Source organism: Microtus pennsylvanicus, chromosome 1 (assembly GCF_037038515.1).
Source record: "Microtus pennsylvanicus isolate mMicPen1 chromosome 1, mMicPen1.hap1, whole genome shotgun sequence".
Classification (NCBI taxonomy): Eukaryota; Metazoa; Chordata; class Mammalia; order Rodentia; family Cricetidae; genus Microtus; species Microtus pennsylvanicus.
The window spans coordinates 79,520,276-79,534,867 of record NC_134579.1 but is presented as its reverse complement, the minus strand read 5'-3'; the positions used below and the strand labels follow the sequence as shown (position 1 = coordinate 79,534,867).

The 14,592-nt window shown below is 44.4% G+C and overlaps 1 protein-coding gene across 1 annotated transcript in view; it reads right to left on the bottom strand.

Annotated features, from left to right (window-relative positions):
• The window catches only part of Pkp2 (plakophilin 2), a 59,559-nt gene that overhangs the window by 2,797 nt on the left and 42,170 nt on the right, over positions 1 to 14,592 (bottom strand). Inside the window, exons 7-12 of the mRNA XM_075970730.1 lie at positions 12,754 to 12,871; positions 11,586 to 11,750; positions 10,347 to 10,520; positions 5,333 to 5,486; positions 1,694 to 1,883; positions 237 to 324 (exon numbers count right to left, since the gene is read on the bottom strand). Of these exons, the coding sequence (XP_075826845.1) occupies positions 237 to 324; positions 1,694 to 1,883; positions 5,333 to 5,486; positions 10,347 to 10,520; positions 11,586 to 11,750; positions 12,754 to 12,871 (889 nt within the window). The remainder of the gene's footprint in view (positions 1 to 236; positions 325 to 1,693; positions 1,884 to 5,332; positions 5,487 to 10,346; positions 10,521 to 11,585; positions 11,751 to 12,753; positions 12,872 to 14,592) is intronic.

Sequence of the window (14,592 nt, the reverse complement as noted above, 5' to 3'; positions counted from 1 at the left end):
TCATGCATATGTGTATATACATGTAACAATGGTACTTAAAGAAGAGAACCTGAATTTGGGAGGGACAATGCAGTGCCCATGTATGAAATTTTCAAAAAACAAATCAAAACAACAATGACAACCATAATAGCCAACCTATTTAAATACAAAGAAGAAAGTGCAGCTGTCTGGTGATTTCTGATCACCTGGCTGAGGGCCAGGTCGAGTGTCACGTTTTAACTGGGCAGTGCTCTTACCTTCTTGTAGGCATTATGGAGTTCTGTATGTGTCCACAGAGAGTACAGAAGGACAGAAGCTGCTTTGCTGGCCTTGTTGGGGGCATAGCTGGAAAGAGAGAGATGCGTGTGGGTTAGTGAGAAACGGAGTTTGGCCATTCCCTTCTCATTCCTCAAGTCGCCATTGGTGCGGCTTCAGCAGTTGCCACTTGTCACACACAGAGGATGAGCTTCGAAAGCCAGAGTTCACTTAAGAGGCTCTTTTATAAATCATAAGGGTAGCGCTGGTAAATAAGTAATTTATGGAGAAAACCCCACGAGGCTTATACGTGTTTTAAATCCTTCAGTTTACTTACAGCACCTTTCATTTGTATTTTTATGGTACATATTTACAGAGTCCAATGCAGAAAAACAAGCGAAGATGTGTGCGTGCCTCTGAGACAAAAGGACCCTCCCAATGGGGGGCAAACAAAATTTTCCAGGTTAATAAAATACAGTCTTGTTCATTGTGTCTTTAGAACAGGGTCGACAGAGAACTTACTGTCCCAGTCCAGTTCCCCACTACATTTGACACCGCACTGGCTTCTGATGCTCCAGTTCTAAATGTGCCCTCAACTTCCCATTTCTGGCTAGATGTCAGTTTTCTTTCAGATTTCATTATCATCTATTACCTACTAACATACAGCTGTATTTTCTTTCATAAACAAAGAATATGGATTTATTTCCCTTGGCACAAAGGTCTATTAACATGCAATCAAGAACACAGATAGCAGGGTTGGAGAGATGGCTCAGGAGCTAAGACCACTGACTGCTTTTCCAGAGGGCCCGGGGTTCAATTCCTAGAACTGCATGATGGCTCTTGACTGTCTGTAATTCCAGTTCCAGAGGACCCGACACTCATGGAAAGATACTAAAGCACATTAATATATATATATATATATATAACAGAAAGCTACAATGTATACAAATGTTGGGCTTCGCCTCAGCTTCTCTTCCACACTAGCTTTGCCTGAAGGAGAGTCCCACTAGCCTCCTGTGGAGTTCTTAGTACCCTAGGGACATTCAGGGTCATTTGGAAGAAGTAAATTCATTTAAGTTGCAGGTCCCTTACATTCAAAACTCTATAAAGTTCTTTAGTGACAAAGAGTTTTTATATTCATAACATTTATCTTTACGCTGTTTGGCACTTTTCTTTTTAAAGATAGAATATGGTAAAATGCCATTTTGCCTATAGTCTACAATTCTTCAATCACAGCCACTGCTCTGGGAAGCTAACTAATTACATCAGGAAACACCAGAATCCACAAGTAAGAGAAACGATGGCGCCTGTCTGACTGGATTTTCTAGAAGAGAATGAGGGCCCAGATCTGGATGCTGCCTGTGGCCTTGCTGCTCAAAGGACTCAGAAAGGTAACGGCAGCTAGGGCATTGATACAGTCGTGGTGGCGGGAAACGGGGACAGGAACTAGGGGACTTACCCTTCTCCTGCGCTGATGGTCATAATTTTCTGCAGGCCTCCGGTGTTGAGGAGGTCTCGTGCATTCTGGTAACTATTCTGCACTAAATTGTTCAGTGTGTAGCAGGCAGAGGCTGTAGTTTCGATGAGAAGGTCAGTACTTGGGACTGTGTCGGGAATTATGGAAACCAAATCTGGTAGAGTTTCTTTGGCTACAAATTGAAGGAAAAACAATGCTTAGTTAGAAGGATTTTTCTTTTAGGAGGATGTGTGTGTGTGAACGTGTGTGTTACACACACAGGAGTGTTTGGTATGTGTGCCTCCTGCACACGTACATGAAAGTCAAGCAGGTTGTCAGCTGTCTTCCTTATTTCCTTTCCGCCTATCACTTTGAGACAGGGTGGCTGACTGAACCAGGGTTTGGTTTTAGGGCACTGGCTGGCCAGTGACTCCTAGGCTCTGCCTCTCCCACCCCCAAGTGCTGGAGTCACAGGCCGTTGGTTGACATATGAATCTGAAAACCTAATGCCCTGCTTTGAGTGTACTGAAAACCTAAAGCCCGCTCTCAGTGTACTGAAAACCCAGTGCCTGCTCTCAGTGTACTGAAAACCCAGTGCCCGCTCTCAGTGTACTGAACCCAGTGCCCGCTCTCAGTGTACTGAAAACCCAGTGCCCGCTCTCAGTGTACTGAACCCAGTGCCCGCTCTCAGTGTACTGAAAACCCAGTGCCCGCTCTCAGTGTACTGAAAACCCAGTGCCCGCTCTCAGTGTACTGAAAACCTAAAGCCCGCTCTCAGTGTACTGAAAACCCAGTGCCCGCTCTCAGTGTACTGAAAACCTAAAGCCCGCTCTCAGTGTACTGAAAACCCAGTGCCCGCTCTCAGTGTACTGAAAACCTAAAGCCCGCTCTCAGTGTACTGAACCCAGTGCCCGCTCTCAGTGTACTGAAAACCCAGTGCCCGCTCTCAGTGTACTGAAAACCCAGTGCCCGCTCTCAGTGTACTGAAAACCCAGTGCCCGCTCTCAGTGTACTGAAAACTCAGTGCCCGCTCTCAGTGTACTGAAAACCCAGTGCCCGCTCTCAGTGTACTGAAAACCCAGTGCCCGCTCTCAGTGTACTGAAAACTCAGTGCCCGCTCTCAGTGTACTGAAAACTCAGTGCCCGCTCTCAGTGTACTGAAAACCCAGTGCCCGCTCTCAGTGTACTGAAAACCCAGTGCCCGCTCTCAGTGTACTGAAAACCCAGTGCCCGCTCTCAGTGTACTGAAAACCCAGTGCCCGCTCTCAGTGTACTGAAAACCCAGTGCCCGCTCTCAGTGTACTGAAAACCCAGTGCCCGCTCTCAGTGTACTGAAAACCCAGTGCCCGCTAGTGTACTGAAAACCCAGTGCCCGCTAGTGTACTGAAAACCCAGTGCCCGCTCTCAGTGTACTGAAAACCCAGTGCCCGCTCTCAGTGTACTGAAAACCCAGTGCCCGCTCTCAGTGTACTGAAAACCCAGTGCCCGCTCTCAGTGTACTGAAAACCCAGTGCCCGCTAGTGTACTGAAAACCCAGTGCCCGCTAGTGTACTGAAAACCCAGTGCCCGCTCTCAGTGTACTGAAAACCCAGTGCCCGCTCTCAGTGTACTGAACCCAGTGCCCGCTCTCAGTGTACTGAAAACTCAGTGCCCGCTCTCAGTGTACTGAAAACCCAGTGCCCGCTCTCAGTGTACTGAAAACCCAGTGCCCGCTCTCAGTGTACTGAAAACTCAGTGCCCGCTCTCAGTGTACTGAAAACCCAGTGCCCGCTCTCAGTGTACTGAACCCAGTGCCCGCTCTCAGTGTACTGAAAACCCAGTGCCCGCTCTCAGTGTACTGAAAACCCAGTGCCCGCTCTCAGTGTACTGAAAACCCAGTGCCCGCTCTCAGTGTACTGAAAACCAATGCCCGCTCTCAGTGTACTGAAAACCAATGCCCGCTCTCAGTGTACTGAAAACCCAGTGCCCGCTCTCAGTGTACTGAAAACCCAGTGCCCGCTCTCAGTGTACTGAAAACCCAGTGCCCGCTCTCAGTGTACTGAAAACCAATGCCCGCTCTCAGTGTACTGAAAACCAATGCCCGCTCTCAGTGTACTGAAAACCAATGCCCGCTCTCAGTGTACTGAAAACCAATGCCCGCTCTCAGTGTACTGAAAACCAATGCCCGCTCTCAGTGTACTGAACCCAGTGCCCGCTCTCAGTGTACTGAACCCAGTGCCCGCTCTCAGTGTACTGAAAACCCAGTGCCCGCTCTCAGTGTACTGAACCCAGTGCCCGTTCTCAGTGTACTGAAAACCCAGTGCCCGCTCTCAGTGTACTGAAAACTCAGTGTGCTGAAAATTCTTCCACAGAGTAAAAATGTCAAGCATTTTAAAATTTCATACTCTTCAATCCAGAAATTTTGTTTCTGGCAATACAGACATTACCTTAAAAGTTGAAAAACATTTCCACAAAGATATTTTGGATAGAGTTATATATGTTAGAAAAAAATCACAAAAGCCTAACTATCTTATAGAAATATGTTTAATTAACTAAAATACACTTTAAAAATATCAAGCTTCGGCTGATACTTTTTTTTCCTTTTCTCAATAAAAAAAAAATACCAAGCTTCTGGTTTAGTTAAAATGAGGGGAACTTAAGACACCTGGACAACCCACAGCAGACTCTGCAGACATCCTGACTGCAGGGTGCATACAGTAGGCCCCTCCCTGATAGATGTCTCTAACTTCTAACACCGGAAGCAACAGCACCTTCCTCCACAGGTTGTTCTGGGTGAGACCAGGAGTTTATGCCCATTAATTGTGGCCACAGGCAAGTTATCAGAAGATTAAACCCCAGACTAAAAGACCTTGGGAACATGGGTATTTCTTTCACAACTTATGTGGACAATATGGAAATAATTCTGACCAAATAACAGGAAGGCCCCAGCCACCTGCTGAGCTCGGTGCCACATCCTTTTCATCACCAACCAGGAGATCCCTTCATAGACCCAGGCTAAGGAAACACACACGGTCAAGGCTGAGGAAGAGCAGCAATGAAAGGGGTCTATCATATTTAGTTGTCTTAGGAAAGTACAGGCATCAATAAAATACATTCTACAATTCTACTATGGGAAGGCATCTAAACCTATATCCACAATATATTCATTCTCGATATAGATAGAGATAGATAGATAGATAGATAGATAGATAGATAGATAGATAGATAGATAGACAGACAAATAATGAAATAAATATCTGGCTAAAAAAAATCTCATTTAAAAACACAACATATATTGAAATGAATTTTTACTTATTCTTGGCTATTAAAACTCAGAATCAAGATGGGTTCTATTGCATAAATTACACGTTGAATCTAGACCAATTTACAATTTTAAAGTTGTAATTATGCAACTGTAATTATATTGATGACACACATGCAGATGAGACAGACCCCCGAATGGAACAGCCAGTGGGTGAGAGGTGGCATGCAGATCGAGTGTGGTCCAAGATTTCTCTTCTGCAAGTCACCAAAACAATGAAGGAAAGGCTGGATGGGAGGAGGGAACTTGCCCTCCCGTGCAGCAAAGGCAGGGCTGCTCATCACCGGCCCCCTGCACCTGGAAGTTCACTGAGCACCTATGACGCGCGGCCTTCGACTCACCAATTTCATTCTGCAGAGAAAGATTCCGTGACAAATTCCTCAGCAGGGAGACGGCAGTCTTTTTCACACTGGGATCACCCACGTGCAACATCTTCCGGGTGTGCTGAAGGCCATTTTCCTTCTGGACAACCATCCGAGCTACTGATGTGGGCATCTGTTGTGAGACAGATCCTGTAAATGCTATCACATTCGCCATCGGAGAAGTTCTCTGCAGATTCCAGAGGTTGAGGGACATAAAAGCTAGAACTCTAGTGAAAGGACTTTACGTATATTTTCTTTAAATTCTTTGACATTTTCAATATAATTGCTAAGTAAAAATTTTTTTCAGCTGGGCAGTGGTGGCACACACCTTTAATCCTGGCACTCGGGAGGCAGACGCAGGCAGATCTCTGTAAGTTCGAGGCCAGCCTGGTCTACAGAGTGAGTTCTAGGACAATCAGGGCTGTTACACAGAGAAACCGTGTCTCAAAAAACAACAACAACAAAAAGGTTACTCATTATTTTTGTACATCTGTGTTTATAAGCACATAGATCTGACTTTACTTTGTATTACACCTAAAGTTTTAACGTGTGTATGGCCACACCCTGCACGTGTTGTGGAGGATGGAGAGGACATCCCGTGCCTTCCACTGTCCTCCACTTTCTTCCCTTGAGCCAGGGTTTCAGTGAGCTTGAATTCTGCTGTTTCTGCTAGGCTGGCTGGCAAGCTCTTGGGATTCACATGTCTTCATTACCCCCAGGTGGACATGTCGGCTTTTTATGTCAGTGTAGGGCAGTCAAACTGAGATCCCTGTGCTTGCAAGGAAGTGCAACTCCCAGTCCTCTTGGGCTGAACTTTTAAAATCACGGGTTGAGTAATATAAACTTAACTAGACAGCACTTTTTTTCTATTTTCTTGAACTATTCACCTAATACAAGCTCATCTTTGTGGGTTTGGTCAATTTGGTCACATGGCTGCTAGCCGCTTATACAGAGACCCAGAGTCTTTGTTTTCCTAGACTGCTAACTGAGGTGAGAAAACACAGCTCCTCTGTTAGCACTTGGCTTCATTTAGTAGCTGATGCTTAGTTACCAGTCCTGTTTCTTCTGGTTCAAGCTTTGGTAACTAACATATTTCAACAAACTTATTTATTTCTAAACTACAAAACCAATTCATTACAAAAAGAGAAGTGGGATTTTTAAGAAGCATTTTCATTAGTTCTTTGAGGGTTTCAAAAATATAATGTGTTTGCCATATGTATCTTTCTCTCCTAACTCTTTCCTGATCCTCTCCTTCTCCCTCCCCACGCAACTTTGAACTGTCTTCTTTTAAGAGCCCATCTGGATGTACGGCCTCTCCGCGGCACCCACCAGTGTACTTAAAGTTGCCTCGGCTTACAATTCTTTGCTCTGTAGAACTAAAAACCTTCATGAACCTGCGTCCATGCTGGAACATGGAATTTGGGGTAACCTAAATCTGTGTTTCCAGGCCATGGCCACTCATAATGGCTCCAGAATCAACTATCTCTTATTTGCCTTTAAAAAGAAAAAGAAAAAAGAAGGAAAGAAACTCAACTTCAGTTGGTGCTGCTCAGCTACTATTAGGTGTGGGTCTGCCCTGGAGTATGGCCGACTCATCAGGGATCTTCACACTAAAGAAAACTGATGTTCTCTTTCTCAGCAGCTACCAAACCCCACAGCTCTTCAGCTAGAGGAGGGACTCTACGTGTGTCTCCCCAGCCCCACCACTGGGGTTTCTCTGGCTTGAGCTTATGCAGGTCTTCTGTGTGCTGTCTCACTCCCTGTGAGTTCATATGTACACTGTCAGGTAGATATTAGGTGTTTGAAAGGGCAAACACTGCTAGCTGGATTATGCTTTCTTACCATGTAATCTGCTTTCACTGAACTTGCTAAGAAGACCAGGCTTCCCCTGAACTCACTGAGATCTGTCTGCCTCCTGAGCACTGGCGTGGATTACCTCAGTCTGTGTATCTGAGACTACCGCTGGGTCAGGTCTAGGAAAATCTTACTCAGGATCTAAATGCTGACCTGGCTTTTTCTAGCCCTTTCTAGTTCTGTAGCCTTAGCTTGTGTCTGTGACTTTATATTAAACTTCCATTTGAAGTTAGTATGAGGCTATCATGACAACAATTCTTGTGATTCTTATCCATTCTTTAGGATGCTTATCTTTTCTGTCTCATATAAAAATTGCCTCCTACCACCACCTGCATTCTTCATTTTCTCAATTCTATTTTCTAGAATTGAGGGTTTTAATATAGAACTAAAAGGAATATGGGATCTCTAAAACTGTTTTTGTGTTTATATTTAATATTCCTCAGGAAACTGTACATCACTTTACTTGAGTGTCAAAGTCTCCATGGCTAAAGGAAGCTAATTATTACTACTTCAAATACTTTGTAGCAACTACTGATCTTCCATCAACTCTTCTCCTCTAAGAAGGTTTCTTCCCCAGAGATATCCAGAAAGGAAGCTGTTTCTTGGGTACAATTCAGGACCTTGGGTGAAGAGAAGAGATGGGCATTCCTCTCTCCCCATATGCCATCTACATGTATATTTTATCTGACAGCCTCGAAGACTGGCTGCCAGCCTCCTACTTCCTATCCATGCTGCTAAGCAAACTAACCACTTCACACCTCCTAGGCTTCCAGCTTCAATTCTTTCCATACATTAACTACTTAGTCTTGCTGTGACAAGGAACCAGAAGAACATTGTCCTGTGTGGCCATGGAGCTCTGAAACCTTTTTTTCTTGTTCTCTATTTTCTATCACATTTATCTCCACGATTAGTCCCTTTTCCCCACCCTTAATTCCTAACCTTCGCATTACTAATTGTCTCCTGCTAGCATCTGAACTAACGCTGGAGTGGCCCAGCTATCACATAAACGCGTGTCTACACCCAACAACGCTGTCGTCGCATCCTAGTTCAGCTTCACCACCCACCAGCGCTCTACTGTTCGGTCCATTTAGCTTTTTGCCTTTTCTGATTTTTTTAGATTTGTTATATTGCTAGAATATTGCTAGAATAAATAGTACATTTTCAGATTAGCATTTCTGTGATCTCATTCGTTCAGCCTCAAATGGTACTGATAAACTTGGTGATTTTGGGCCGGGTGGTGGCGGCACACAGCTGGGCACAGTGCCTGGGAGACAGATGTAGGTAAATTTCTGTGAGTTCAAGGCCAGCCTGGTCTACACAGTGAGTTCCAGAACAGCCAGGGGTATGTAAGAAATCTGAGAGAGAGAGAGAGAGAGAGAGAGAGAGAGAGAGAGAGAGAGAGAGAGAGAGAGAGAGATGCAAGTAAGGGGCTGGAGGAATATAGCTCTGTCTTTTCTTTCAGAGGACCCAGGTTCAATTCCCAGCACCCACATGGTGGCTCACAATTGTCTCTAACTCCAGTTCCAGGGGATCTGACACACTTGACATACAGACATATATGCAGGAAAAGCATTGCATGAAAAACATCAATGTACATGAAAACAAAACAAAACAAAAAAATCTTGCTGATTTTAAATACTAACGGCAGATCTGGAATAAAGTTTCTTCCAAAATCCCATCAGCTGTAAGCAGCTAGTGCTGATCTGCTGCCTTCAGAATGACGTTCCCACACCTTAGTGTGGCTCATGCTGTCCGCCTCACATGGCTTCTCTCCTTTACCACTAGTCCCCAGTTAGCTAGTAAAAATGACTATTAGTTTCTCTTGTTGGAAACAATGGAGTTCCTCCTTTCTCTTTGTTCACAAGCATACTTCTGACAAATCAAATAAACAATGGTTGGTACTCTTCGCCGCATTGTAATGGTGAGGTGGTTTCTATGTGAAGACACTTATACTGCACACAGATACATTTTCTCAAATGTTTCTGTTCCCTCCAAGAGTGTTCAGCTATGTAGCTAAATGCACACACACACACACACACACACACACACACACACACACAAAGACCGGCTGTGTAATGAACCATTCTGGAGCGATTACTTCATCATCTAGGTAAATATAAACTTAGTTCTAACAATGATTTAAAATAGAATATAGAAACATAGCAGGCACACATATATGGCACAGGTAATAGCCTTCTGCCATATGCTTTGACTCTGATGATAAAAGTAAGTCTCTGGAAAGAGGATGAGCTCTGCCTGTGGATGGACTTCTAAGACACAGGTGTGCAGATGCCGTTTCAAATCCCGTGCTGGTGTGGGCACCACTGATTTACCGACAAAGAATACATTACTTCAAACTGTCTGGAGAGATAGCTCAGTGGTTATGAGCGCTTGTGGCCTGATTGCCCTTCCTCCCTCCCTCCCTCCCTTCCTGAGGTCCAGAGTTCGATTCCTGGCACCCACACAGTGGTTCACGGCCATCCGTCCTGAGCTCTGGCGCCCTCTTGCGGGAAAAAGAAGAATACACCACTTCTTCTGGTGTGAACAGACTTTCTGTGAGGGCACACATCCTTTGCAGGTAGTGCAAAAGGCAAGTGACCCCTGCCAGCACAAACCTGTACCCTGGGCACTTTACCCAGACCAGGCCAAATGGGCCAATGAGACACCTTCGCTGAGTTCTTAATAGCAATATTTGTGAGGACAACGGGCTGTTAAATGTAAACCTGCTGTCATTTCCAGCTGTCTTCACTACCATACGGCTCACAGGAACAGAATCCAGAGGTGGAGGCAGGCAGTCAAGACGAATCATGGAAGAAGACAGACCCACCCAGACATCTGAGTTCCATATGAGAAATTCCTTCCTTTCCCTCTGTGTTTTTTTCAACTCATTTGAGGCAGAATTCTGAGGACCATAATGGCAGAAGGAGTAAACAAAATAAAAGCCAAGGCGTTGCTTTTGTAACTGCAGTCTGACGCGGCTTTCCAGAAACTGAGGCTGAAACCTTGGTGGTTTCTGAGAACTATCTTGGCTGGAATGAGGAAACCTTGCTCCTACCTGATTGCTTCACCTCTGCACCTAAGGTAGATCTGTCTACAATGCCCTCATTTTAAAAAGTAGAAAAGCTGTCACAAGACTTACCGGGCCACCTCCTGCTGTGAGATTCTGGAGCGCTCCTAATGAGGCCTCTTGGGTATAATTTCGGGCACTCTTGGCAATTAAGGACAAATACATCCTTATCACAATGGAATGCCACAGCCACTCCATGCCCCGGGGGCTGCTCTTCTCCTCGGGCATTGGCACGTCTTGGTATTGCTAAGCACACAAGAGTAAATGCACTTCAAGTGATGCCTAGGACCCTGCCCCACACCAACAGACCAGAAATACTGTCTAGAAAGACTAGCAAATCAGGAAAGAGGATATACGATTTTCAGTTACTTAACTTTTAGCTCACAGTGATTCTGCCTTTCTAAGGGACTCTCACACTCTCTGACTTTACACTTCACATCACAGGAATTAAACACAGGTGCTTCTGAAACTGTCTCCAGCTGCATCTAACCTAGATTCTAAATGGTCACCACTGGTGTGGGAATTCATTTCCATCAATAGCTTTTGTGGTCCCAGCCTTAGGGTGTGGCTTTTGTGTGCCGATATGATCTCTTATTAGGGAGAGGAGAGGTCTCTCTCGCTCTCTTGGGAGGTCAGAGCATAAGCAAGCTAGTACGGTTGTTCACGTCTCCCTGGGGCAAAGCAGTGGGACACTGTGGCTGGACTCACTGTGTTTTCATCTTGTCCTATATCCGTGAATCTGTATTTCCCTTTGAGTCCTTTTGAGTTGTAATAAAGACAATCTGTACCTCTCGCATCAGCCCATCACTTTGAAGATCAGGGAACAGGTCTGGTTCCCTCAAAGGCTTATGGAATTGTTTGGAATAGTATCAAGGATCTAAATTTACCAGCCATTTTCCAAATTCAAGAATACACTAACACTAAGAATACATTCTTTCACTTTTATGTCAGTTCTGAAAGAGATATGTTATCTTTTCTAGGAAATTTGCTTTTAAAGTGTTCACAGTTTATTTTTAGGATGCACAATGAAAACCCCAACACTTCTGGTAATGCTTAAACAATGACTGTATCACGGCCCACAAAGGACACAGGACAGCAAGGTTGAATCATTAACGGCACAAATCTGGAGTCAGATTAGTGGGGACTGAATTTTATCCTCTTTACCCAGTCACCGAATTAATACAGGAAAACTAACGAAGTTTCTTTATTGGTAGAGCCTCAAGGGAGGACTGACGTGGGACCAGGAGTGAGCGTCTCCCCACCCCCATTTTCCCTTCATCCCGGCTGCCTCTCAAAGGATCCCTGACATACCTCTTTTACTTTCCTACTTCGAGTGCCAAAGCAGCCGGTACTCTTGTTACTGTTGGTCTGGATATTCCGGTTCTGCACATAGATACTCTGGGAATACTTCTCTGGGAGCTCTGTCTCCAGCTGGTAGGAGAGGTTATGAAGAATGCACACACAGTTCTCTGTGGCCTGCGGGAAGAACGTGACTCCTGCTCACAGTCATAGTGACACCCCTCTCGGATGCCTTGTCTACCACAAGGCTATTTAGGCTTCAGCTCTCAAAAGCCTTATTGTATGCAGTTTAGTATGCTTGGACAATAGGTACGCAGGAGTACCTAGGACATCTGGGACGGCTAATGGGAGACCATGAACGAATGGTCACGAGTACTTTTAAAATACAGAATCCAAGTTTCTTAAAATAACGAGTAGCCTCCCCCAACCCAACCCTTTTTTAACATAACTGGAGGCTGAACCCAGGGCTCTTCTCCAGTGGTCAAATGCTCTACCAGTGAGCTGTAGTTCTAGCCCCTTAGAGTATGTCTAAACATCATATGTCCAGAACAAATTCAAACTTCCCGTACATAAATTAGTAGCCACACTAATACGGAGGATAGTCATGACGCTGCTTACAGTGACCTATCAGGAGGACACTATTACAGCTAGTGTAGGGACACGCAAATGAAAGCAGCAGATGGGGCGCTGGAGAAGTGACAGACGGTGTACTGCGTGTGCACAGAGGGTGGGCGGGGGGAGGAGCAGCCTGAGGTCTTTTGAAAGATAATGAGAATTCACTCACTCATCTCTTCGCCAGTCACTCACTCAGTGACGATACTATACATGTCCAGCCAGTGCTTCTCCCTAACCTACAATCTCCAGCCCCGGATATGCTGACTATCAGAAAGAAAACAGCAAGATTGGGTGATGGAAGAAATGAATTTAAGGGTTTATTGCTGAACATGTAGTATTTGACGAACATCCACACTGAGATGTTAAAACGTGTGTTGGAAATTTGGGTCTGGAAAAACTCTGAGCCTAAGGCTAGATAGAAATTTAAGTATCTAAGCATGTAATGAAAGCCTTGGGCTTGGAAAGCAAATCAAAACTACATCAAGCAAAAATTTTTACCAGTTTGAAGCATCTTAGTAAGTCCTAGTGGGTAGTCTGGCGTGAGGATGTTTAACTCTCGAGTTACCTTATCGTCCGGCTGGTAGTCTGCAATGGTTCCTCTGACATAATGGACCAACGAGTCAATGAGCCCATCACATCTTCTCATTGTCTTCCTCCCATCAGGGCCAGCTGAGCTCATGTTTCTTTCAAGAACAACAAGAAACTGTTAAGATACATTTTCTCTATCCTGAAGGCCTGTGTGAGACATGTACTATGAATCCCCAAAGTCTGTGTGAGATGCGTGCTACGCATCCCAAAGGCCCGTACAAGGCCTGTGCTAGGAACCCAATAGGCCTGAGTTTCAAAGCTTCATTTAAGACTTCTTCTAGGTGTTTGGAACCTGGCAAAAAAGCAGAAATGTGAGAGCTTGCTTCATCCCATGTTAATCTTGTCCATATTTCTGAGAAACAGATTTGAGGCAAATGTTTGTAATTAAAGGAATACAGCACACTGGACACAGCAAGAAGTTGTGTGTCCGAGTCCCAGCTGGCTCCACGACTTCACTCTAAATAACCTGAAGTTGTCTGGCTTCGCATTTCTTATCTGCAAAAGTGTGCTGGACTCTGTTGCTGGAGTCTTGGAGGTTTTTATACAAACTGTTAGTGATAAATATTAAGCCTGATACTCTAAACATGCCAGTCCTCTCCTCCAGAAGGCAAAGAGCTGTAGAGAACGTGCACTTCCCAGGGTCTGTGACGCCTGACCTATGAACATCTTTCTGTTTAATCTTTTCTAATTTTGCTAAAGCCATGAGCACAATAGAAGCTGCTTCCTTATATAGAAATGCAGCTCATCAAACACGGTAAAGCAAAGTACTTGCAGATTCAGGTCATATTTATATGCTGGCATTATTGCTTCTATATTTCTTTGCATTGAGTTTTTCTTTTAATCATTAGCCACTCAAAAAAATTTTCCCCTGAAAAATGTTAACACATCTGTCAACAAGAAAACAGGCTGTAGAGATGGCTCGGAGGAGCCAGGTTCAGAAAGGGGCTGTAAAGATGGCACCAGGTTCAGCTCCTGCATGCACATGGTACATATAAACTCAGTCAGGCGTATACATACAATAAAGAGAATACTAAAAAAAAAGTTAGATTTTAGAATTTGAGAACTGTCCCCTATTCCTTTTGCCAACTTTAATTAAAAAGAAATATTGTAAACTATGTCGTGTCTGTTTATGGACAAGTAAAATATCAAAAATATATTCAGGAGTTTTTCTTTATATGTCTCAGGCAGTGTCACTGTTAGACTAACAGTTCAAGAACTCGTGGGGTCTTATTTTCTCTATTTAAAAATATAACTGCATTAAGTGACTTCAGAATACTTTTCTGACCCCAAATACTGCTTTCAAAGGAGCCAATGTGCCCAGCATTACATCAAGAACTAAAGGACATGAGTGGACATATTACAGTTCCATGGGGTCCCGGCGATAGGCTGGCCTCTGTGCAACCAATGCTTGGCTGCTTTACTTCTGCAATTCGGCTTCACAGTGGAGAGAAGACAGCACTAACAATTTAAAGGCTGTGGAACTGACACAGTGAAAAATGTGTCTTAATAAAATTCCTTCAGTGACTGTGATTCTTCAAACACTTCACTACCTTGACTTTTGTTGTTACTTTGTCAATTACAAGACAAGACAACAAAGGCTGGCAAGACAGCTTAGAAGTAGAGGAGCTTGCTCCAAGCCTGGGAGCTGAGTTTATAACTGGTACACACAGGGCAGAGAGAACTGAGTGGCCAAGCTGTCCTCTGACCATCACACGCACATCCCTCCCAGTAATGAAGACATTTTTAAAAAGATAACTAATGGGTTTGTTAACTGGAAACAAAAATCACGTTGACGAGAGCATTTTCTTAAATGGTC